Here is a 26277-nt window from a genome sequence, read left to right on the forward strand (position 1 = left end):
CATTTTAGAGAATTTGCCAGTATGTCCAACCAGCCTCACAACCGCAGACCACGTGTAACCACACCAGCCCAGGACCTCCACATCCGGCTTTTTCACCTGCGGGTGATGAAACGGAGGAGTATTTCTGTCTGTAATAAAGCACTTTTGTGGGGAAAAACTAATTCTGATTGGCTGGGCTCCCAAGTGGGTGGGCCTATGCCCTCCTAGGCCTCCCATGGCTGCGCCCCTGCCCAGTCGTGAAATCCATAGATTAGGGCCTAATTTATTTATTTCAATTGACTGATATGATCTGTAACTCTATAAAATCGTTGAAATTGTTGCATGTTGCGTTTATATTTTTGTTCATTATATATGGGCAGGATTTGGGGTAAGGCAGAGTAGAGGAGTATGGCAACAGGACAGTAACACCACCCTCTGTAGTCCTCTCTACCCCCTCTTTTACTGCTCTGTGTGGTTTATCTTTAATTGTATATCTTTTTTTCTCCTTATGAGGAGAAGGATCCTATTTGACTGTCTTCATCCAGGGGATATGTCCAGCCTCCCTCTTTTTCCTTCTTGTCCTCCTCCTCTCAGGGCTTGTGCTTAAAGTGGGCCTCCACTGCAAAGAAAGAGAGAGAGATAGAGAGAGCAGTCACTTAACCAGGTACCAGGAGAAATTAACTGTGTAAAATAGAGTGGTTCAGCTCCACATAAACTGTCATAGCCTCTACTGTCATGAACTCAGTGGAAGCATTGAGCTATCAATTCACCAATCATCAGAAGGGTATCAAATGTATTGGCGAGAAATATCCACCAATGGAAAGTGATTAGGTCACTATTAGTATGCTGGACACCATACTCAACATATCACCCATAGTAAAAGACCCCAAATATTATTCAACTAAGGGGCGGCAGGTAGCCTAGCAGTTAAGAGTGTTGGGCCAGTAATCAAAAGGACGCTGGCTCGAATCCCCAGGCCGACTAGGGGGAAAATCTGTCTATGTGCCCTTGAGCAAGGCACTTAACCCTAATTTCTCTTATAAGTCGCTCTGGATAAGATTGTCAGCTAAATGTAGAAAATGTATATGTTTTCCTTGGACAAATCCTGGGTAGAGCCATGTGAATGGTTACCTGCATATTCCTGGGGCAGCATAGGTCGATTCACCAAACCCTGAAAGGCAGCCATCCAATCCTGCTGCTCCTCCTCGGTCTCACACGTAAACAGGAACTTCCTGTCGGGTGTTACTATGGTGATGCCAAACTGCCAGTGGTAGCCCTGGGTGGATGGGGGAAGGCCGGGGAGCACAGTGTAGCTGTTCTCCTTACTACCAATGAACACCTCACCGCGCGCATAGGCATCCTCACAAAGAAACAGAGAGAGAGGAGACTCAGAGAGGGGTGTGTGTGTGTGTGTGTGTGTGTGTGTGTGTGTGTGTGTGTGTGTGTGTGTGTGTGTGTGTGTGTGTGTGTGTGTGTGTGTGTGTGTGTGTGTGTGTGTGTGTGTGTGTGAACGTGTTTAACTATACTTGTGGGGACCAGAAGTCTCCGCAAGAATAGTAAACAAACAAAAATTTGACCAACTGGGGACATTTTGTTAGTTCCCACAAGGTCAAATGCTATTTCTAAGGAGTTTAGGGTTAAGGTTAGAATTAGGTTTAGGTCCAGGGTTAGGAGCTATGGTTCGTTTTAGGGTTAGGTTAAGGGTAAAGGATAGGTTTTTTGGTAAGAGTTAGGGGTTAGAGAAAATAAATTTTGAATGGGACTGAATTGTGTGTCCCCAAAAGGTTAGTTATCCTCTTACATCTAGACGTTCCGCTAGCGGAACACCTGCTCCAATATCCAATGATAGGCGTGGCGCGAATTACAAATTCCTCAAAAATACAAAAACTTCAATTTTTCAAACATATGACTATTTCACAGCATTTTAAAGACAAGACTCTCCTTTATCTAACCACACTGTCCGATTTCAAAAAGGCTATGCAGCGAAAGCAAAACATTAGATTATGTCAGCAGAGTACCAAGCCAGAAATAATCAGACACCCATTTTTCAAGCTAGCATATAATGTCACAAAAACCCAGAAGACAGCTAAATGCAGCACTAACCTTTGATGATCTTCATCAGATGACACACCTAGGACATTATGTTATACAATACATGCATGTTTTGTTCATTCAAGTTCATATTTATATCAAAAACAGCTTTTTACATTAGCATGTGACGTTCAGAACTAGCATACCCCCCGCAAACTTCCGGGGAATTTGCTAACAATTTACTAAATTACTCACGATAAACGTTCACAAAAAGCATAACAATTATTTTAAGAATTATAGATACAGAACTCCTCTATGCACTCGATATGTCCGATTTTAAAATAGCTTTTTGGTGAAAGCACATTTTGCAATATTCTAAGTACATAGCCCAGCCATCACGGGCTAGCTATTTAGACACCCGGCAAGTTTAGCACTCACCAATATCAGATTTACTATTATAAAAGTTTGATTACCTTTTGTTGTCTTCGTCAGAATGCACTCCCAGGACTGCTACTTCAATAACAAATGTTGGTTTGGTCCAAAATAATCCATCGTTATATCCGAATAGCGGCGTTTTGTTCGTGCGTCCCAGACACTATCCGAAATGGTAAATCAGGGTCGTGCGCATGGCGCAATTCGTGACAAAAAAAATCTAAATATTCCATTACCGTACTTCGAAGCATGTCAACCGCTGTTTAAAATCCATTTTTATGCAATTTTTCTCGTACAAAAGCGATAATATTCCGACCGGGAATGTCCATTTAGCTAAACAGAGGAAAGAAAACAAAGCTTTCGGTCGACGCGGGCACGAGCCTGAGTCTCACAGTACTGTAACCAGCCACTACCCAAACGCGCTACTTTGTTTCAGCCAGAGCCTGCAAAGCCACGATTCAGCGTTTTGCCGCCTTCTGAGAGCCTATGGCAGCCGTAGGAAGTGTCACGGGACAGCTAAGATCCTCACTCTTCAATAAACAGAGACAAGAAGAACGACACCTTGTCAGACAGGCCACTTCCTGCATGAAATCTTCTCAGGTTTTTGCCTGCCATATGAGTTCTGTTATACTCACAGACACCATTCAAACAGTTTTAGAAACTTTAGGGTGTTTTCTATCCAAAGCCAATAATTATATGCATATTCTAGTTACTGGGCAGGAGTAGTAACCAGATTAAATCGGGTACGTTTTTTATCCAGCCGTGAAAATACTGCCCCCTAGCCATAACAGGTTAAACAAGACTGTGTCTGTGTGTACCTGTTACATGTGTAATGTGTGCGTCTGACCAGCCACATTGTATATGAGGTCCAATAGATCATTTGGGTATGTTTGTTTGCATAATATGACATGCAAATAACATTAGTTCAGTACCACTGTACTATAAGTGCCTTAATGCTTTATATGACTTGTCATAACAACCAATGAACTGCTTATAATGGGTATTATGCATTTATTATCAATCAGAGCTATTATCAGTCATTTTGGAGCCTGTTGAAACGTAAGCCCTAAATAAAGTGTTACTAATAGTTCTGAAATGGTACAGCACCATCTCTTTGACCGATATGACATGGCACCTAATTTACCCACTGACTATCTTACCAGAGGATCCTTGAAGTACATGAGTCTCCTGTCATCTATAGTGAACCATCTCTTCTTGAAGCCCTCTGTGTGCTGTAAGAGGGAAACCGGAGACCGAGGTTGAAGGAATTAAAGAGGCTGTACAGAAGTTTAGTTGCTAATGATTCACCTAAATATATTGTCTTTCTGTCCAATGAGTTCATTTCTGGGCAATATGTCTGTCCATTTAGGGGACACCTTTTAGTTTCAGAGCCCCCCCCAGAGGCAAAAGTTCTGTATAACCTCTTTAATGAAGAAACGTTGTTTACAACTGTGATAATGCACTATTATTGTACTCTCATAACTAATTGCTTTCTTTGCTTACATACAGGATCACATACTGGAATAACAATACATTATCCACACCAAGCAGTACAAGGCAAGCATTCAGCTCACAGGCCCTGCAAATATACAGTGAGGGAGAAAAGTATTTGATTCCCTGCTGATTTTGTACGTTTGCCCACTGACAAAGAAATGATCAGTCTATAATTTTAATGGTAGGTTTATTTGACAGAATAACAACAACAAAAATCCCGAAAAACGCATTTAAAAAAAATTATAAATTGATTTGCATTTTAATGAGGGAAATAACTATTTGACCCCTCTGCAAAACATGACTTAGTACCCTGTTGGCAAACCCCTTGTTGGCAATCACAGAGGTCAGACGTTTCCTGTAGTTGGCCACCAGGTTTGCACACATCTCAGGAGGGATTTTGTCCCACTCCTCTTTGCAGATCTTCTCCAAGTAATTAAGGTTTCAAGGCTGACTTTTGGCAACTCGAACCTTCAGCTCCCTCCACATATTTTCTATGGGATTAAGGTCTGGAGACTGGCTAGGCCACTCCAGGACCTTAATGTGCTTCTTCTTGAGCTACTCCTTTGTTGCCTTGGCCGTGTGTTTTGGGTCATTGTCATGCTGGAATACCCATCCACGACCCATTTTCAATGCCCTGGCTGAGGGAAGGAGGTTCTCACCCAAGATTTGACAGTTCATGGCCCCGTCCATCTTTCCTTTTGATGCAGTGAAGTTGTCCTGTCCCCTTAGCAGAAAAACACCCCCAAAGCATGTTTCCACCTCCATGTTTGACGGTGGGGATGGTGTTCTTGGGGTCATAGGCAGCATTCCTCCTCCTCCAAACACGGCGAGTTGAGTTGATGCCAAAGAGCTCCATTTTGGTCTCATCTGACCACCACACTTTCACCCAGTTGTCATCTGAATCATTCAGATGTTCATTGGCAAACTTCAGACGGGCATGTATATGTGCTTTCTTGAGCAGGGGGACCTTGCGGGCACTGCAGGATTTCAGTCCTTCATGGCGTAGTGTGTTACCAATTGTTTTCTTGGTGACTATGGTCCCAGCTGCCTTGAGATCATTGACAAGATCCTCCCATGTAGTTCTGGGCTGATTGCTTACCGTTCTCATGATCATTGCAACTCCACGAGGTGAGATCTTGCATGAAGCCCCAGGCCGAGGGAGATTGACAGTTATTTTGTGTTTCTTCCATTTGCGAATAATCGCACCAACTGTTGTCACCTTCTCACCAAGCTGCTTGGTGATGTTCTTGTAGCCCATTCCAGCCTTGTGTAGGTCTACAATCTTGTCCCTGACATCCTTGGAGAGCTCTTTGGTCTTGGCCATGGTGGAGAGTTTGGAATCTGATTGATTGATTGATTCTGTGGACAGGTGTCTTTTATACAGGTAACAAAATGAGATTAGGAGCACTCCCTTTAAGAGTGTGCTCCTAATCTCAGCTTGTTACCTGTATAAAAGACACCTGGGAGCCAGAAATCTTTCTGATTGAGAGGGGGTCAAATACTTATTTCCCTCATTAAAATGCAAATCAATTTAAAACATTTTTCACATGCATTTTTCTGTATTTTTTTGTTGTTATTCTGTCTCTCACTGTTCAAATAAACCTACCATTAAAATTATAGACTGATCATTTCTTTGTCAGTGGGCAAACGTACAAAATCAGCAGGGGATCAAATACTTTTTTCCCTCATTGGCTGAGGTTGTACATGGCCATTATTAATGAGGTAGTTTTGTGTGGTACAAATTAAACCCCATTCGCAGTGAAACCCAATGGGCTGATGAAGTTAGAAGCATTAAGTGCTGTGTCGCAAAGTAACTAAAGTGTATGTATTAAAAGACTTCACCTTTGGACCCGTCTTCTCCATGTAGCCTTCCTTGATGTAGTTTCGTGTTAGCTTTGGCACCAACTGGACGAATACATGAGAAGAAGGAGAAATGTTTTATTCTGTGACCATGTGATGGTGTGTGTAGCCAGTCTCAATTCCCTCCCTACCCCTTCCCATTGGCCCTAACCCTTCCATGTTTGCAGATCCATAAGGTATAAGCAATATGATGGAAGATACACCAGTACACTGCTTATATCTATCAAGACCCTTGGGATATGCAAACATTGAAGGGTTATAAGGCCAAGGAGAAGGGGTAGGGAGAAGAATTGAGCCAGCTGTATATAATACCTGTGTATACTAGAGAGGAAGGGACTGAGGGATTAATGAGAGAACGATAAGATGAGAGAGACTCACATCAGCGTGATGGGCCCCAGGGAAAGCGACCTGTAGGTAGTGAAATCTGGCTGCTCTGATGGCGTTGAACCAGTCCACCATTTCCTTAAAACACAACAGACATGCTAACATGATCTGGGTCCTGTTCAATGGGCATGAAACGGAAGGCCACTTTTTGTGCTACCTACACTGAACACGACCCAATCTCCATACACACTGACAGCCGATAGAGACTCTTTCCTGGCAATAATCCACCATTACTGTAAATAGTAGTCAACTTTGATTTCAGAATATTTCCTACTGGATTTAGGGTGTATTTAAAGGCATGCAATTGCAACGTATGTCCTGCAGAGGGAAATATACTCCTACTCAGCTGCCAGCCACTTAGATAGAGACAGTCCACTCCTGGGTGGTGTTCTCCGGGAAACAGAAGAAAACGCTTTAAAACTGAGTGAACCAGGGAGGTACTTACTGAACTTGACCAATAAGAAATGCTCATTTATGTTTTCTGTTGAAAAATGTTTTGCTACAGTGTGCTAAACAAAGATGACCTAGATGAATGTAATTTTGTGGGACTGGTGTGAATGCAAATGAACCATTCCGGAGCATGCAGATATCCAGATCAAGTCAAGAGAATGTACTTGATATGGGACTGTTGACCTGCATTGCTCAGGGTCGTGTTCATTAGACACCAAACAAAAGAAAAACTAATTGGAACAGGGAGGGACTACTTCAACTTGTCCAATAAGAGAAGTCATTTTCGTTTCTAGATCTGAATGTTCTTTTTTATTCTGTTGTGCACCCTAATAAACATGGCCCAGGAGTCGACTGTACATTCCTGACTGTCTATTTTTGTCCAGCAGCAGCCAAGCGAACACCCAACGACCACACAACATTGCCTCAAATTTGTTCACCTCACCTTGCCATCCTTGTGGTAGACAAAGATGTTCCTAGTGCTGTTGTCCTTCAGATAGGTGACCTGCAGGCCGTGGGGCTGGCCTATCTTCCCAGGCTGGAAGGAGGCGTTCAGGGTGTGGATCTTCATCAGAGCCTTGGGCTCTCTGGCCTGTACAGGAGAGAAGAGTATTCATCATCATCATCATCACTGCCGTCATCATCACCACCGTCGTCATCATCATCATCACCATCATCATCATCATAACTACCACCATAATCATCCTCACCACCGCCACCATCATCACCACCATCATCATCATCACCACAATCATCATCACCCCCACCATCATCACCCCCAACATCATCATCACCGCCACCATCATCATCCTCACCACCACTACCACATCATCTTCATAACCACCACCATCATCATCCTCACCACCACCATCATAACCACCATCATCATCATCACCTCCACCATCATCACCCCCACTATCATCACCACCACCACCACCAACATCATCACCACCACCATCATCATCGCCATCATCACCACCATCATCATCCCACCACCATCATCTTCATCACCACCCACCATCATCACCACTACCACCATCAGCATCATCATCACCACCACCATCATCATCACCACCACCATCATCATCACCATCGTCATCACCACCATCATCATCATCATCATCATCATCATTGTTCGGCTGCAGAACAATCAACTATGAGCTTCCTCTAGTAACTACAGTCACTAGCAAGGTTTGCTATTTTATGTGGCTGAAGCCAGTTGTCCCCTATCAGGCCTAGAATGTATGGGAGGTATGATGTTCACTGACACCCAGGTCTTCTTTTGGTGAAATGTAGAGTATGTAGAATTTGTCCTGAACAACTGATTAAGGGTCAGATATTCTTTGCATTCAACTGATGGTTAAGGTAAGGATTGGGAATAGAGTAATCTGATCTGTGGTTAAGGACAACTTCTATTTGAAACAGGCACAGGGAGTCGCCAATGTTTATGGTGAGGTATGTGGCATCATTCTTTACTGGATTTAACATGCATCTTTTGTTGATATGCAAAGTAGGAGACAATGCCACTATGTGGAACAGAACAACTGGGGAATGTGAGCAGATCAGAATCAGAAGTTTGAGACGATAACAGTGTACTATTGTCAGAGATAGTCAGGAGAAAGGAATGAAGAGGAGGAGGACGGGGAGGAGGAGGAGAACGGAATGAGAAGGAAGGCGAAGGAAGGGGGTATGAGAAATGGGAGATTTTGCATAATGATCTAAGCAATTACAATATACCTGACATTTCCCAAGGTGTGTGTTATTTCAAGCAATTGCAGCTCAGGACCTCAGAGTGCAATTGAGATGAGACTCAGACACTCACAAATGCAAAGAGAAAGAAGAAGAGTCAGAGAGAGGGGGAGAAAGAGAGAGGGAGGGATATAGAGAGGGGAGACAGAGAGAGAAAGGGGGGAGAAAGAGAGAGATATACATAGCACTACACTCACATCATGCTTGTTGAAGTACTTCAGAGCACCATCCCGCTCTGACAGAATACATTTTCGGCTCAGGAACTGTCCGTTATCTCGGGCCCGTTTCCATAGAAACCCCTCTCGGTACCCTGCAAGGAGAGGAGAGGAACCACAGGGGTCCCATTCCAAAGACAAAGGAGCAAAGGAGAGGAGGAGAGAGAGAAGGAGATGAGGAGAGTGTAAAAGGGGGAGCCACAAAATAACAGGATTCAGTAGTGAAGCTGGGGTCCAGTAGACTGTGTGTGTGTGTGTGTGTGTGTGTGTGTGTGTGTGTGTGTGTGTGTGTGTGTGTGTGTGTGTGTGTGTGTGTGTGTGTGTGTGTGTGTGTGTGTGTGTTGCTGAGGCTGGGTCAAGGTGGTGATGTCTGTCGTCTTTGTCTTTAGCTAGCATGAATAATTCACCTTGAATTGTCTCAGCAGAGATCAATGGCTTCTTCCAACATTACGATCAATGCTGAAATCAACACTCTGCCCTATTCAGCAAGCGCACACACACCATGGCTTTGTGCTCCCTGTCTGTTCCTGTCACTGGCCTCGCTGCCCTCACTAAGTCTCAGCCAACAGACAGAGACAACTAGGACTGTCACTGCCCTACACTGCCAACACTCACACACACACACACACACACACACACACACACACACACACACACACACACACACACACACACACACACACACACACACACACACACACACACACACACACGTGAATAGAGTATTAATATCAAACTATCAAATCCCATTAATCTGCAATGCACTAAAAGACAGACAACAGGGTGAAAGAATGAGACTGAAGAATGAAGAGCAGACTGGCATTTCATCTCAGTTAATACTGCTGTGAAAGTGTTCCAATTTCCTTAAGGCCTATGCAGACTGTACGATTTTAGCTGTCTTATGCCACGATTTTGCCATCCCAGAACAATTGTCCACGTCGTGGGAACATTCTTAGGTTGCAAATGATTTTTGGACATCTTGGCTCGTTCAGTGTGACACGGTCTACGGTCGGACATCTTGGCTCGTTCAGTGTGACGGGATCTACGGTCGGACATCTTGGCTCATTCAGTGTGACGGGGTCTACGGTCGGACATCTTGGCTCGTTCAGTGTGACGGGGTCTACGGTCGGACATCTTGGCTCGTTCAGTGTGACGGGGTCTACGGTCGTACATCTTGGCTCGTTCAGTGTGACGGGGTCTACGGTCGGACATCTTGGCTCGTTCAGTGTGACGGGGTCTACGGTCTGACATTATGGCTCGTTCAGTGTGACGGGGTCTGATTAAGTACCACTACATGTGGTCGTAGGCTATAACAAAGTTCTGTCAGTGTCCCAATTTTTTCACCTTTTATCGTGTAGTGTGGCTGGTGGTACGTGCCAGTCCCGGTGACTGACCAATAGGAAGACGTCTGGCACTGAGTATGCACACAATAATACGATTATTGTGAATAGATTAATATAATCATTTGATTTAAATGTTTACATGCTGTGAAGTAAGAAGGATGTCCCTAATAATCTTGTTTATAAACACATCTGAAATCAGCAATCAAAATAAACATTGTACTACAGCGACCATGTTATTTTGGGGAAGCCTGTTTGATTCTGAGTTTGAACATGTAGAGTTAGTATGTGAAAACTGTTTCTAAGATGCATACTTTCAGTTCACTCACACATAAGCATAGAGAGAGGCTTGCGCTGCTGGTGCTGGCACATGTGCAGATCAAACATACCGCTGCAGTTGAAGTAGCCAACGTCGGCTGATGTCACCAAGATGGCATAGCAGTCAGACGACCTTTGTCCTCATCTTGTCGTGTCCCGTGTATATATATATTTACATCTTTTCTTCGCATATCTTTTTATATATTTTTTTCTAAAAACTCAACTTCAAAACACTCTCCTGCAACCCGCCTCACCAATTTAAAAAAAAAAAGTATTATTTACCTCAAATATGAAATCCACAACAGAAGCTAGCCAGAAGTTAGCCAGAAGTTAGCCAGTTCACTAGCTAACGTTAGAATTCAGCTAACCACGGTTGGCAGTCATTAGCTATCCCTTAGCTCGAAAAGCTATCGCCAGTTTTGTACAACACGACTCAGACCAGAGCATACCGGACCTATTTTCTCTCCATATCCCCGGATTTCTACCGCAAGCTCTGGACATTTACACCTGGATCTTGCAGCTAGCTAGCTGCTATCCGAGTGACTATTGGCTAACGTCGGTCCTGGAGCTAACATCAATTATCCTGGAGCTAGCCAGCTGAAGAGTTCCATCAGCCACTCCTGGGCTACAATCACCTATCCGGACCCGTTTTACTGCCGATGCGGAGCCCCATCAGGCCTTCACGACTGGACTACCGACGTTATCTGCCCGAGGGAGTTATCCAACTGGCCCCTCCATCGCGACGTAACCTGAACGCCCATCTATCGGCTGCTATCTGAACAGGTCTATCGGCCAATTTTCTTGGGCCACTATAACTATTTTGCCAATTGGATTGGTCCCCTCTACCACACGGAACCCCACTAATCTACCGACGGAAACGCACGAGGTCGCTAAAAACAGACCATCTTCTGCCAACTTGCCACCCATGGCCCGGCTAGCTGTCTGAATCGCCGTGACCACAACCGACCTCACTACTCACTGGACCCTTTTGATCACTTGGCTAAGCATGCCTCTCCTTCATGTCAATATGCCTTGTCCATTGCTGTTCTGGTTAGTGTTTTTTGGCTTATTTCACTGTAGAGCCTCTAGCCCTGCTCATTATACCTTATCCAACCTCTCAGTTCCACCACCCACACATGCGATGACATCACCTGGTTTCAATGATGTTTCTAGAGACAATATCTCTCTCATCATCACTCAATGCCTAGGTTTACCTCCACTGTATTCACATCCTACCATACCTTTGTCTGTACATTATACCTTGAAGCTATTTTATCGCCCCCAGAAACCTGCTCCTTTTACTCTCTGTTCCGGACGTCCTAGACGACCAATTTTCATAGCTTTTAGCCGTACCCTTATCCTACTCCTCCTATGTTCCTCTGGCGATGTAGGGGTGAATCCAGGCCCTGCAGTGCCTAGCTCCACTCCTATTCCCCAGGCGCTTTCTTTTGATGACTTCTGTAACCGTAATAGCCTTGGTTTAATGCATGTTAACATTAGAAGCCTCCTCCCTAAGTTTGTTTTATTCAGTTCTTTAGCACACTCTGCCAACCCGGATGTCCTAGCCGTGTCTGAATCCTGACTTAGGAAGACCATTAAAAACTCTGAAATCTCCATCCCTAACTACAACAGTTTCAGACAAAATAGAATGGCCAAAGGGGGCGGTGTTGCAATCTACTGCAGAGATAGCCTGCAGAGTTCTGTCCTACTATCCAGGTCTGTACCCAAACAATTCTACTTTTAAAAATCCACCTCTCTAAAAACAAGTCTCTCACCGTTGCCGCCTGCTATAGACCACCCTATGCCCCCAGCTGTGCTCTGGACACCATATGAGAACTGATTGCCCCCCATCCATCTTCAGAGCTCGTGCTGCTAGGTGACCTAAACTGGGACATGCTTAACACCCAAGCCATCCTACAATCTAAGCTTGATGCCCTCAATCTCACACAAATTATCAATGAACCTACCAGGTACCACCCCAAAGCCGTAAACACGGGCACCCTCATAGATATCATCCTAACCAACTTGCCCTCTAAATACACCTCTGCTGTTTTCAACCAAGATCTCAGCGATCACTGCCGCATTGCCTGCATCCGTAATGGGTCAGCGGTCAAACGACCTCCACTCATCACTGTCAAACGCTCCCTGAAACACTTCAGCGAGCAGGCCTTTCTAATCGACCTGGCCCTGGTATCCTGGAAGGATATTGACCTCATCCCTTCAGTAGAGGATGCCTGGTTGTTATTTTTTTTAAATGCCTTCCTCACCATCTTAAATAAGCATGCATGCCCCATTCAAGAAATTTAGAACCAGGAACAGATATAGCCCTTGGTTCTCTCCAGACCCGTCTGCCCTTAACCAACACAAAAACATCCTGTGGCGTTCTGCATTAGCATCGAACAGCCCCCGTGATATGCAACGTTTCAGGGAAGTTAGAAACCAATATACACAGGCAGTTAGAAAAGCAAAGGCTAGCTTTTTCAAGCAGAAATTTGCTTCCTGCAACACAAACTCAAAAAGGTTCTGGGACACTGTAAAGGCCATGGAGAATAAGAGCACCTCCTCCTAGCTGCCCATTGCACTGAGGATAGGAAACTCTGTCACCACCGATAAATCCACTATAATTGAGAATTTCAATAAGCATTTTTCTATGGCTGGTCATGCTTTCCACCTGGCTACCCCTACTCCGGTCAACAGCACTGCACCCCCCCACAGCAACTCGCCCAAGCCTTCCCTATTTCTCCTTCTCCCAAATCCAGTCAACTGATGTTCTGAAAGAGCTGCAAAATCTGGACCCCTACAAATCAGCCGGGCTAGTCAATCTGGACCCTTTCTTTCTAAAATCATCTGCCGAAATTGTTGCAACCCCTATTACTAGCCTGTTCAACCTCTCTTTCGTGTCATCTGAGATTCCCAAAGATTGAAAAGCAGCTGCGGTCATCTCCCTCTTCAAAGGGGGGGGCCACTCTTGACCCAAACTGCTACAGACCTATATCAATCCTACCCTGCCTTTCTATAGTCTTCGAAAGCCATGTCAACAAACAGATTACCGACCATTTCGAATCCCACCGCACCTTCTCCGCTATGCAATCTGGTTTCTGTCTGTCTGTCTGTCTGTCTGTCTGTCTGTCTGTCTGTCTGTCTGTCTGTCTGTCTGTCTGTCTGTCTGTCTGTCTGTCTGTCTGTCTGTCTGTCTGTCTGTCTGTCTGTCTGTCTGTCTGTCTGTCTGTCTGTCTGTCTGTCTGTCTGTCTGTCTGTCTGTCTGTCTGTCTGTCTGTGTGTGCATGCGAGCGTGCTTGTTTGTGTGCATGCGTTTGTGTGTGTACTCAGCCTTACCTGCAGAGTAAGGCTCCTGTCTCTCCACACACACAAACTCCTTCCTCTCGTATCTGGCTCTGATCCACTGTTCCCGAAGGAGCCTGCAGAAACACTTGGTGTTTGTTTACTATATTTACTGTGTTTATGCTTGAAAAGATTCCCTGTCAATAATGTCTCATTAACCAACATGGATGACAGATCAGGGTGGTGTTCATTAGGGCACGCAACTGAAAATGTTTTGCAACGGAACACAAAAATAAGTATTTCTTATTGGACCAGTCCAGATAGTTCCTCCCTGTTTCAGTCCGTTTGGTGCCTAATGAACTCAACCCTGGAGTTCTCATCCAGTGAGTGTGAAATGGTGTACTTATCTTTTAAATATAATAAATATTATATTGCTCCTCTGCCCTGTCAAATATTTTTATTACAGAAATGATTAGAATGGACGGTCACCCATAAAAATACTTTGACACACTTCTCTCCAATTCCCTCTGCCTCGCTCTGAATTTATCATTCCCATTCCATGTCTAGTTCCCTCCCTTCCTCGCTACCACACCTCATCAATCCTCCTCTCCTCTCTCGTGTATTCTAGTCTTTCTAGTCTCTCTACCACACCTCATCAATCCTCCTCCTCTCCTCTCTCGTGTATTCTAGTCTTTCTAGTCTCTACCACATCTCATCAATCCTCCTCTCTTCTCTCTTGTCGCTCTACTCTATTGCGTGTGGTTGCCTCTCACCTCTAAAAATACCTTCCCAGATCTCCCCAGCAGTAGAAGCCCTGTGTAGCAGCTTAAAATATTGTTGGTGATTGTGTTGTTATTGATATCACTGGAGGCCATTCACTGCTTGAATCAACATTATTTCCAGGTCATTTCAACCCCAAGAATGTGTGTGATTGAATCAACGTGGAGAAAACAAGTTAGATTTGCAAAAAGTCCTAGTTCATATCTAAATCCAATGAAATTTTGAAATGTTTTTCTGATTTCACATTGAATTCACGTCATTTGACAACTCAACCAAATGTAAATCAAAACTAGACGTTGAAGTGAAGTCTGTGCCCAGTGGGACTGTTATCCCCCAGGAGAACCAGGCTGAGGACTCCATTTGGAAGGGTACTGTCAACACTTGGGGCATTATCTTACATCCAGTAGCGTCACTCCTACACTCGTCCCTCAACCAGAGCAAGCGGAATCCTCGAGCGATCTGACGTAAGACAATGAACGCACTGTGGCTGCATTCCAAACTGTTGCCTTTCCTCTGGCCTCTGCCATTGATGACTAAACATTGCACACCTGAAAGGAGGAACCTGTCTAGGTAACCAACATCTGGTAATGGTTCTACCTCCTAGACTCTACGTGGAGCTTCCTCCATATGACTATAACTCATTTAGTCTTTGAGAGGTTGTCATTTTAGAGGTGTGCCAATGAGAAGCCCACAAGTTTAAAGTTGGTCATGTTTGGTGAAGTTTGGTAAGCCGTTTGTTCCTGTTGGTTACAAATCTAGCCTTTGCATTGTGTTATGTTACAGTGTTTAGAGGGCCCACTGAGTGGAGCGGTCACACAGACAGAGGGTGACCCAGCTGAGCGACCTAGATCATGGCATGAAGGGGTGGGTGGTTAGGCCAGCAGTCTGTGTGTGTTGGACGGTAGTAGGGCCAGGGACCAAGACACTTACTGGCAGTCTGTGTGTGTTGGACGGTTGTAGGGCCAGGGACCAAGACACTTACTGGCAGTCTGTGTGTGTTGGACGGTTGTAGGGCCAGGGACCAAGACACTTACTGGCAGTCTGTGTGTGTTGGACGGTTGTAGGGCCAGGGACCAAGACACTTACTGGCAGTCTGTGTGTGTTGGACGGTTGTAGGGCCAGGGACCAAGACACTTACTGGCAGTCTGTGTGTGTTGGACGGTTGTAGGGCCAGGGACCAAGACACTTACTGGCAGTCTGTGTGTGTTGGACGGTTGTAGGGCCAGGGACCAAGACACTTACTGGCAGTCTGTGTGTGTTGGACGGTTGTAGGGCCAGGGACCAAGACACTTACTGGCAGTCTGTGTGTGTTGGACGGTTGTAGGGCCAGGGACCAAGACACTTACTGGCAGTCTGTGTGTGTTGGACGGTTGTAGGGCCAGGGACCAAGACACTTACTGGCAGTCTGTGTGTGTTGGACGGTTGTAGGGCCAGGGACCAAGACACTTACTGGCAGTCTGTGTGTGTTGGACGGTTGTAGGGCCAGGGACCAAGACACTTACTGGCAGTCTGTGTGTGTTGGACGGTTGTAGGGCCAGGGACCAAGACACTTACTGGCAGTCTGTGTGTGTTGGACGGTTGTAGGGCCAGGGACCAAGACACTTACTGGCAGTCTGTGTGTGTTGGACGGTTGTAGGGCCAGGGACCAAGACACTTACTGGCAGTCTGTGTGTGTTGGACGGTTGTAGGGCCAGGGACCAAGACACTTACTGGCAGTCTGTGTGTGTTGGACGGTTGTAGGGCCAGGGACCAAGACACTTACTGGCAGTCTGTGTGTGTTGGACGGTTGTAGGGCCAGGGACCAAGACACTTACTGGCAGTCTGTGTGTGTTGGACGGTTGTAGGGCCAGGGACCAAGACACTTACTGGCAGTCTGTGTGTGTTGGACGGTTGTAGGGCCAGGGACCAAGACACTTACTGGCAGTCTGTGTGTGTTGGACGGTTGTAGGGCCAGGGACCAAGACACTTACTGGCAGTCTGTGTGTGTTGGACGGTTGTAGGGCCAGGGACCAAGACACTTACTGGCAGTCTGTGTGTGTTGGACGGTTGTAGGGCCAGGGACCAAGACACTTACTGGCAGTCTGTGTGTGTTGGACGGTTGTAGGGCCAGGGACCAAGACACTTACTGGCAGTCTGTGTGTGTTGGACGGTTGTAGGGCCAGGGACCAAGACACTTACTGGCAGTCTGTGTGTGTTGGACGGTTGTAGGGCCAGGGACCAAGACACTTACTGGCAGTCTGTGTGTGTTGGACGGTTGTAGGGCCAGGGACCAAGACACTTACTGGCAGTCTGTGTGTGTTGGACGGTTGTAGGGCCAGGGACCAAGACACTTACTGGCAGTCTGTGTGTGTTGGACGGTTGTAGGGCCAGGGACCAAGACACTTACTGGCAGTCTGTGTGTGTTGGACGGTTGTAGGGCCAGGGACCAAGACACTTACTGGCAGTCTGTGTGTGTTGGACGGTTGTAGGGCCAGGGACCAAGACACTTACTGGCAGTCTGTGTGTGTTGGACGGTAGTAGGGCCAGGGACCAAGACACTTACTGGCAGTCTGTGTGTGTTGGACGGTAGTAGAAAACAGGCACCTTCTGTTCATATTTGGCTTTAGCAGCATCGTTGCCGTTGGACGCCATAAACTGCAATCACAGAGAGAAAGAGATGTTTCATGAGCTGGGTTTCACTCACACACACACTCATGCATACATTTACATACATACCCACACATGCACTGTGCTGGCATGCACACAAGATCAATACCAAACCTTGACACCTTATCTCTAGCCTCGCACCCCTTTTTCTCTCATTCTGCCTTCCTTCAACTCATTTAGTCTCCATCTCCCTTCTTTCCCTTCCTCCATCAATCACCTGCCAGAATTAGGGCCGAGAGGCTGTCCTCACAACACTGCCCCCCATACACACACACACACAAACACACCACACAAACACAAATACACACACAAACACACACACAAACACAAATACACACACAAACACACCACACAAACACAAACACACCACACAAACACAAATACACACACAAACACACACACAAACACAAATACACACACAAACACACCACACAAACACAAACACACCACACAAACACAAATACACACACACACACACCACACACACACAAACACACCACACAAACACAAATACACACACACACACAAACACACCACACAAACACAAATACACACACAAACACACACACAAACACAAATACACACACAAACACACCACACAAACACAAACACACCACACAAACACAAATACACACACACACACACACACCACACACACACAAACACACCACACAAACACAAATACACACACACACACACAACACACCACACAAACACAAATACACACACAAACACAGACACACACAACACAAACACACCACACAAACACAAATACACACACAAACACAGACACACACACAACACACCACACAAACACACACACACACACACAAACACACCACACAAACACAAATACACACACAAACACACCACACAAACACACCACACAAACACACCACACACACACAAATACACACACAAACACAAATACACACACACCACACCACACAAACACACACACACACAACACACCACACACACACACACACACACACACAAACACAGACACACACAACACACCACACACACACAAACACAGACACACACAACACACCACACACACACAAACACAAATACACACACAAACACAAATACACACACAAACACACCACACCACACAAACACACACACACACACACACACCACACAAACACACACACACAAACACAGACACACACAACACACCATACAAACACACACACAAGCACACAACACAAACACAGACAACACACCACACAAACACACACACACACACACACACAGAACCAATGGCAAACTCAAATCATCTCTACCTCTACATCACTCCATGGGTCCAACAGGACAGACTCACCTCTACCTCTGCATCACTCCATGGGTCCAGCAGGACAGACTCACCTCTACCTCTGCACCACTCCATGGGTCCAACACGACAGACTCACCTCTACCTCTGCACCACTCCATGGGTCCAGCAGGACAGACTCACCTCTACCTCTGCACCACTCCATGGGTCCAGCAGGACAGACTCACCTCTACCTCTGCACCACTCCATGGGTCCAGCAGGACAGACTCACCTCTACCTCTGCATCACTCCATGGATCCAGCAGGACAGACTCACCTCTACCTCTGCATCCCTCCATGGGTCCAGCAGGACAGACTCACCTCTACCTCTGCACCACTCCATGGGTCCAGCAGGACAGACTCACCTCTACCTCTGCACCACTCCATGGGTCCAGCAGGACAGACTCACCTCTACCTCTGCATCACTCCATGGATCCAGCAGGACAGACTCACCTCTACCTCTGCATCACTCCATGGGTCCAGCAGGACAGACTCACCTCTACCTCTGCACCACTCCATGGGTCCAGCAGGACAGACTCACCTCTACCTCTGCACCACTCCATGGGTCCAGCAGGACAGACTCACCTCTACCTCTGCACCACTCCATGGGTCCAGCAGGACAGACTCACCTCTACCTCTGCATCCCTCCATGGGTCCAGCAGGACAGACTCACCTCTACCTCTGCACCACTCCATGGGTCCAGCAGGACAGACTCACCTCTACCTCTGCACCACTCCATGGGTCCAGCAGGACAGACTCACCTCTACCTCTGCATCACTCCATGGGTCCAGCAGGACAGACTCACCTCTACCTCTGCACCACTCCATGGGTCCAGCAGGACAGACTCACCTCTACCTCTGCATCACTCCATGGGTCCAGCAGGACAGACTCACCTCTACCTCTGCATCACTCCATGGGTCCAGCAGGACAGACTTGACTTTGCTGATCTGGGAGATGTTTCTATGGAGACCCGAGCAGCTCTGACACACAAACACACCCAGGGTGTAGGACGCCCACTCCGGGTCTGAAAAACACACAAACACACACACACACACACACACACACACACACACACACACACACACACACACACACACACACACACACACACACACACACACACACACACACACACACACACACACACACACACAGAGAAGACATGCAGACACGCACACAGGAAACACCCTTAGCAACAATGACAGTACTACAAATGAGGAAGTTCATTTCAAGGCTGCCTCAGACTAACAGAGACAGAACAGGCCACTACTACCATGACATGGTTACCACAGACCTTTAGACTGATATCTTAAAGGTCCAAAGCAGCCGTTTTTATCTCAATATCATAGCATTTCTGGGGAACTATTATGTACTTTACTGTGATTGTTTTCAATTAAAATGGTCAAAAGGAACCAAAATAGCTTCTTAACAAAGAGCAATTTCACAAGCAAGAGTTTTGCTAGGACTGTCTGGGAGTGGTCTGAGTGGAAAGGGGAAAACTAACTGTTATTGGCAGAGGTTTGAAACTCTCTTTCTTATTGGTCTATTAACTAATTCTGATGTCACCAGGCAGGCCAAAACTCCATCCCACCAAAACTTCCTGAAATTTCAGCCGGTCTTTTCAAACAGCTCTAACACTAAAAGGGCATTATCATCATTTTAATTTAAGTGTTATTCCAACATCAAAGTGTGTAAATATATATATAAAACACAGGAAAATGACTGCAGACAGACAGACAGGCAGAGAGACAGAGAGAGAGACAGAGAGAGAGAGAAGCGAGCGAGCGAGCAGACCGAGCGAGACAGACCGACCGACCGACAGACAGACAGACAGACAGACAGACAGACAGACAGACAGACAGACAGACAGACAGACAGACAGACAGACAGACAGACAGACAGACAGACAGACAGACAGACAGACAGACAGACGGAATCTATAGAGCCCAACGACCCCCTGGAAAGCATACTCCTCTGCTTTAACAAGATATGGCATAACTTCCTGTAAGTATTTTTCCTAAAAAGACTCTCATGTGGCTCAGTAAGTTTGCATGAAATGTAGCTTTAATACAAGGCAGCCAAGAAAGAGTGATGTGAAGCACATTCTAGTGTCATTCCAGGCCTTCAGGGCCTGTATTCTGTTTTACAGTCTGTCCCCAACATCAGCACAGGTCGCAGTAAGTTCAACCTGAACTGGAAAAGGCCGAGCCTGTGGTCAAAATATGATGAAAGCAACAGAAGACTTTAGAAGAATGTGGTATATGTAATTTCCTGCATGAGCTCTCTAGCTATGCCAAAGTACATTGTTTGTAGACTGTATGTCTGATCAGCATTATTGTATGAGATGCTTTTATTCTGTTTTGGTTTCAGTGGCTGCTGTTTATGACTGGGTCATAGGACTAGAGCAAGTCGTTTTCTATGGAGCATGCAGTCATTGTATCTAACTCATGTAACTCAGCCAAACAGCACACCAGGGTATAACCATTAGACACATTGATATCCTTAAGTAGCCTGCCACTGCTCTGTTGCACTTAGATGTACATCTACTAATTAAAGGGATAGTGGTGGATATACAGTGGATCTCCCAATTAAAGGGATAGTGCGAGATTATCATAAACCTGCAAAAAAGACTATTATAAAATTATATAACATTTTTGACGTGCGTTTTTCTGGATTTTTTTGTTGTTATTCTGTCTCTCACTATTCAAATAAACCTACCATTAAAATTATAGACTGATTTTGTACGTTTGCCCACTGACAAAGAAATGATCAGTCTATAATTTTAATGGTAGGTTTATTTGAACAGTGAGAGACAGAATAACAACAACAAAAATCCAGAAAAACGCATGCAAATTTTTTTATAAAATTACTTGCATTTTAATGAGGGAAATAAGTATTTGACCCCTCTGCAAAACATGACTTAGTACTTGGTGGCAAAACCCTTGTTGGCAATCACAGAGGTCAGACGTTTCTTGTAGTTGGCCACCAGGTTCGCACACATCTCAGGAGGGATTTTGTCCCACTCCACTTTGCAGATCTTCTCCAAGTCATTAAGGTTTCGAGGCTGATGTTTGGCAACTCGAACCTTCAACTCCCTCCACAGATTTCCTATGGGATTAAGGTCTGGAGACTGGCTAGGCCACTCCAGGACCTTAATGTGCTTCTTCTTGAGCCACTCCTTTGTTGCCTTGGCCGTGTGTTTTGGGTCATTGTCATGCTGGAATACCCATCCACGACCCATTTTCAATGCCCTAGCTGAGGGAAGGAGGTTCTCACCCAAGATTTGACGGTACATGGCCCCGTCCATCGTCCCTTTGATGCGGTGAAGTTGTCCTGTCCCCTTAGCAGAAAAACACCCCCAAAGCATAATGTTTCCACCTCCATGTTTGACGGTGGGGATGGTGTTCTTGGGGTCATAGGCAGCATTCCTCCTCCTCCAAACACGGCTAGTTGAGTTGATGCCAAAGAGCTCCATTTTGGTCTCATCTGACCACAACACTTTCACCCAGTTGTCCTCTGAATCATTCAGATGTTCATTGGCAAACTTCAGACGGGCATGTATATGTGCTTTCTTGAGCAGGATTTCAGTCCTTCACGGCGTAGTGTGTTACCAATTGTTTTCTTGGTGACTATGGTCCCAGTTGCCTTGAGATCATTGACAAGATCCTCCCGTGTAGTTTTGGGCTGATTCCTCACCGTTCTCATGATCATTGCAACTCTACGAGGAGATCTTGCATGGAGCCCCAGGCCGAGGGAGATTGACAGTTCTTTTGTGTTTCTTCCCTTTGCAAATAATCACACCAACTGTTGTCACCTTCTCACCAAGGTGCTGGGCGTTGGTCTTGTAGCACATTCCAGCCTTGTGTAGGTCTACAATCTTGTCCCTGACATCCTTGGAGAGCTCTTTGGTCTTGGCCATGGTGGAGAGTTTGGAATCTGATTGATTGATTGCCTCTGTGGACTGGTGTCTTTTATACAGGTAACAAACTGAGATTAGAGCACTCCCTTTAACCTCTCTGGGCCAGTGGGACGCTTGCGTCCCACCTACTCAACAGCCAGTGTAATCCCGTGGCGCGATATTCAAATACCTTAGAAATGCTATTACTTTAATTTCTCAAACATATGACTATTTTACACCATTTTAAAGACAAGACTCTCGTTAATCTAACCACACTGTCCGATTTCAAAAAGGCTTTACAACGAAAGCAAAACATGAGATTATGTCAGCAGAGTACCCAGCCAGAAATAATCAGCCACCCATTTTTCAAGCTAGCATATAATGTCACATAAACCCAAACCACAGCTAAATGCAGCACTAACCTTTGATGATCTTTATCAGATGACAATCCTAGGACATTATGTTATACAATACATGCATGTTTTGATCAATAAAGTTCATATTTATATCAAAAAACAGCTTTTTACATTAGCATGTGACTAGCATGTGACTAGCATTCCCACCGAACACTTCCGGTGAATTTACTAAATTACTCACGATAAACGTTCACAAAAAACATAACAATTAATTTAAGAATTATAGATACAGAACTCCTTTATGCACTCGCTATGTCCGATTTTAAAATAGCTTTTCAGTGAAAGCACATTTTGCAATATTCTGAGTAGATAGCCCGGCCATCACAGGCTAGCTATTTTGACACCCACCAAGTGTGGTACTCACCAAACTCCGATTTACTATTAGAAAAGTTTGATTACCTTTGCTGTTCTTCGTCAGAATGCACTCCCAGGACTTCTACTTCAATAACAAATGTTGGTTTGGTCCCAAATAATCCATTGTTATATCCAAATAGCGGCGTTTTGTTTGTGCGTTCAAGACACTATCCGAAGGGTAAAGAAGGGTGACGCCCCCGACGCGTTTTCGTGACAAAAAATTCAAAATATTCCATTACCGTACTTCGAAGCATGTCAAACGCTGTTTAAAATCAATTTTTATGCTATTTTTCTCGTAAAAAAAGCGATAATATTCCGACCGGGAGTCGTTGTTTTCGTTCAAAGAGAGAGAAAGTAAACATGGTGCCGGCTCGTGCACGCGCCTCCAGTCTCATTGTCCTCAGATCGACCACTTACAAAATGCGCTACTGTTTTTCAGCCAGGGCCTGCAAAGCCACCATTCATCGTTCTGGCGCCTTCTGAGAGCCTATGGGAGCATTAGAAAATGTCACGTCATGCCAGAGATCCCCTGTTTTGGTTAGAGATGATCAAGAAGGCCAAGAAAAAGTCAGAGAGAGCGCTTCCTGTTTGGAATCTTCTCAGGTTTTGGCCTGCCAAATGAGTTCTGTTATACTCACAGACACCATTCAAACAGTTTTAGAAACTTTAGGGTGCTTTCTATCCAAATCAAACAATTATATGCATATTCTAGTTACTGGGCAGGAGTAGTAACCAGATTCAATCGGGTACGTTTTTTATCCGGCCGTGCAAATACTGCCCCCTATCCCCAACAGGTTATTAAGAGTGTGCTCCTAATCTCAGCTCATTACCTGTATAAAAGACACCTGGGAGCCAGAAATGTTTCTGATTGAGAGGGGATCAAATACTTATTTCCCTCATTAAAATGCAATTCAATTTATAACATTTTTGACATGCGTTTTTCTGGATTTTTTTGTTGTTATTCTGTTCAAATAAACCTACCATTAAAAATTATACACTGATCATTTCTTTGTCAGTGGGCAAACGTACAAAATCAGCAGGGGATCAAATACTTTATTTCTCACTGTAGATACTGTATTTCTTTCAAAAGCCAAACAGGACAAGACATAACTGCGAACTCTGTGACCTCGGATCCAGAGATGAGCTCATAGCTGAGTCACCATGGGAACATGTGGGTGTGCTCAGCACTCAGCCTTGGGTTATGTTCATTAGGGCATGTCACACAAAAAAATGCTTTACGTTATGCAATGGAACAAAATAAATTGAGCTTCTTATTGGACAATTCCAGGCAATCTGTCCCTGTTTCAGTCAGTTTTTCTTCCATTTTGTGCCTAATGAACACAACCCTGGAGTATCTATCGTCTCCATGCAGAGCAGACTGGCTCCACAGGCTAAACTGGTCCTCTGATCTGCATCATTAATAGCACAGCACTCCTGATGAAATATTAGTGTCACTTGGCATTGGCCTTATGAAAGAGCAGGTGGCATTTGCAGGATTTAATAGATTACAGTGTTCTACTATGTGATGAGGCCCATGAAAAAAATAAACAAGCTCTTTACAGTTAAGTATGACATACTGTATGTCTCGTCCACTCATACCACTGACATCTTGTAAGAACGGGAAGCTATATTCCAAATTTTATGTCTTATTTTGTCATCATGTTATCAAATCAAATGTCATTGGTCACATACACATGATTAGCAGATGTTATTGCTAGTGTAACGAAATGCTTGTGGGACTAGAAGCGAGGCAGCCATCTCTGTCGACGTCATCTCACTAGATCAGTAATGTCATGGTGATCTGGTGGCACTTCGGGTGCTCAGGGAAGGGCCACAAACAAAACACATTACAGATCCTCTTATTCTTCCAAGAAACACTTGATACGGAAGGAGGCAGACAGACTTCCTGAGGAATCTAAATGATCCATAAGGATAGTTAAATTATTTAATGATGGAATACAGTAGATGTTATGTTGACTGGACCCTCTTAAGTCTTTTCAAAATCCATGCAGTTGCTATTCATTGCACATATGAATTACTACCCTGAAAATAAATATCACTATTTGACTTCGAGCCTTGACTTGTATAGCATAGTAACTGCTACAGTAGATGGAACCAGGGGATTAATATTGGATAGATCGAGGTTAATGGCAGGGCACGTCCACTTGAATGAGTCATAGCATTAAGAAATCATAACTAGTCTGTAACGTATTCCTGGTCAGTGGACACAATAAGCTTATGGAGACTGTATTACAACCTACATTATGATTAGATGTAGGTCTCGCTCTGTGGTGGTAGATAATGCTATAGACTGGCATTGGTCAGATGGGCTAGGGAGAGAGAGAGAGCCTGGGGAACTCACACATGGAATTAGGCCTAAATCCCAAAATATTATGTTATTCTGTCAGTCAGCCTGCCTGTCACGCTCTCAAGGTCCCAGTCTCTCGCTCTCTCTCGGTCTCCCTCTCTCTCTGATACAAACATTTAAATGTTGACCAGATTTCACTCTATTGTCATGCAATGACACCAGTTTGACTTCACTAGAGTGTAAACAGACAGTGATAACTCTTATAACTGCAAACAACTGAGCACTACAGTAGCCTACTGTACCTGCATGGCAGCATCTCGGATTTACATACAGAATAATACGAAATCCTCTGAGACCAGGCTGTGCAGTGAACATGATCGCTAGAGTATCCAATTACCCAAATCAAAACACATTTACAACACCATCAAGACAGAGTATTCCTATATTAACCTACCCGCAACTTGATGGTATATGGTCTATGATTAAATAATCCATTATCTAATGCGAGAGGGTAGCGCTGCTTGCGTGGCGAAACGCAGCGACCTTGTTCATAGCCTACCTGTCTGGAGAATCGCGCGCGCCACCTGACCTGACATATTTGAGACATTGATGCGACCATAGTAGCCTAGACTGTACCTGCGGCTCCGCAATCCACACAGCTCCCGTTCCCTGGTCTCTCCAACAGCTTTATCAAAAGCTGTTTATTCTTTTCTTGATCCGTAGCCATGTTAAGAATGTATTTTCTGATTCAATGAATTGATCAACTCCAAAACCTCGAAAGTGAAGGCTGACGGCTGTTCGAGCGTAGTTAAATAATATCCACTGTGCCCCGGGGGCAGTGATGTGATGAAAACACTATCGCATCTGAGACATGAGAAATAGTGTCCAAGTCGCAATAATTATTATGAAAACATATATCCAACGAAATGTACAGCTACAGCTGAATATTCCGTGTGAATTCCACCCTACTCTTACTCCCAGTTCCTGCAATCTACACATCAGTGTTCTCTCTCTCTCTCTTTCTCGC

At 45.0% G+C, this 26277-nt stretch overlaps 1 protein-coding gene across 3 annotated transcripts; it reads right to left on the minus strand.

Annotated features, from left to right (window-relative positions):
- Positions 1–441: 441 nt before the first annotated feature.
- On the minus strand, positions 442–26277 carry LOC106606469 (arf-GAP with dual PH domain-containing protein 1). 3 transcript variants are annotated; one of them, XM_045719859.1, is made up of 11 exons: positions 25887–26277; positions 19168–19298; positions 16854–16945; positions 13586–13668; positions 8574–8686; positions 7073–7219; positions 6175–6258; positions 5779–5841; positions 3603–3674; positions 1111–1339; positions 442–598 (listed from the first exon to the last, which is right to left on the minus strand). In XM_045719859.1, exons 1-11 carry the CDS (start codon positions 25975–25977, stop codon positions 570–572), a joined length of 1134 nt encoding a protein of 377 aa, XP_045575815.1. In that variant the 5' UTR covers positions 25978–26277; the 3' UTR covers positions 442–569. The 3 variants fall into 3 exon arrangements, with proteins under 3 accessions (XP_045575815.1, XP_045575817.1, XP_045575816.1); XM_045719861.1 differs by lacking the exon at positions 19168–19298 and having other exon boundaries at positions 25887–26270; XM_045719860.1 differs by lacking the exons at positions 19168–19298; positions 25887–26277 and adding an exon at positions 18288–18368.

Source organism: Salmo salar, chromosome ssa06 (assembly GCF_905237065.1).
Source record: "Salmo salar chromosome ssa06, Ssal_v3.1, whole genome shotgun sequence".
Lineage (NCBI taxonomy): Eukaryota > Metazoa > Chordata > Actinopteri > Salmoniformes > Salmonidae > Salmo > Salmo salar.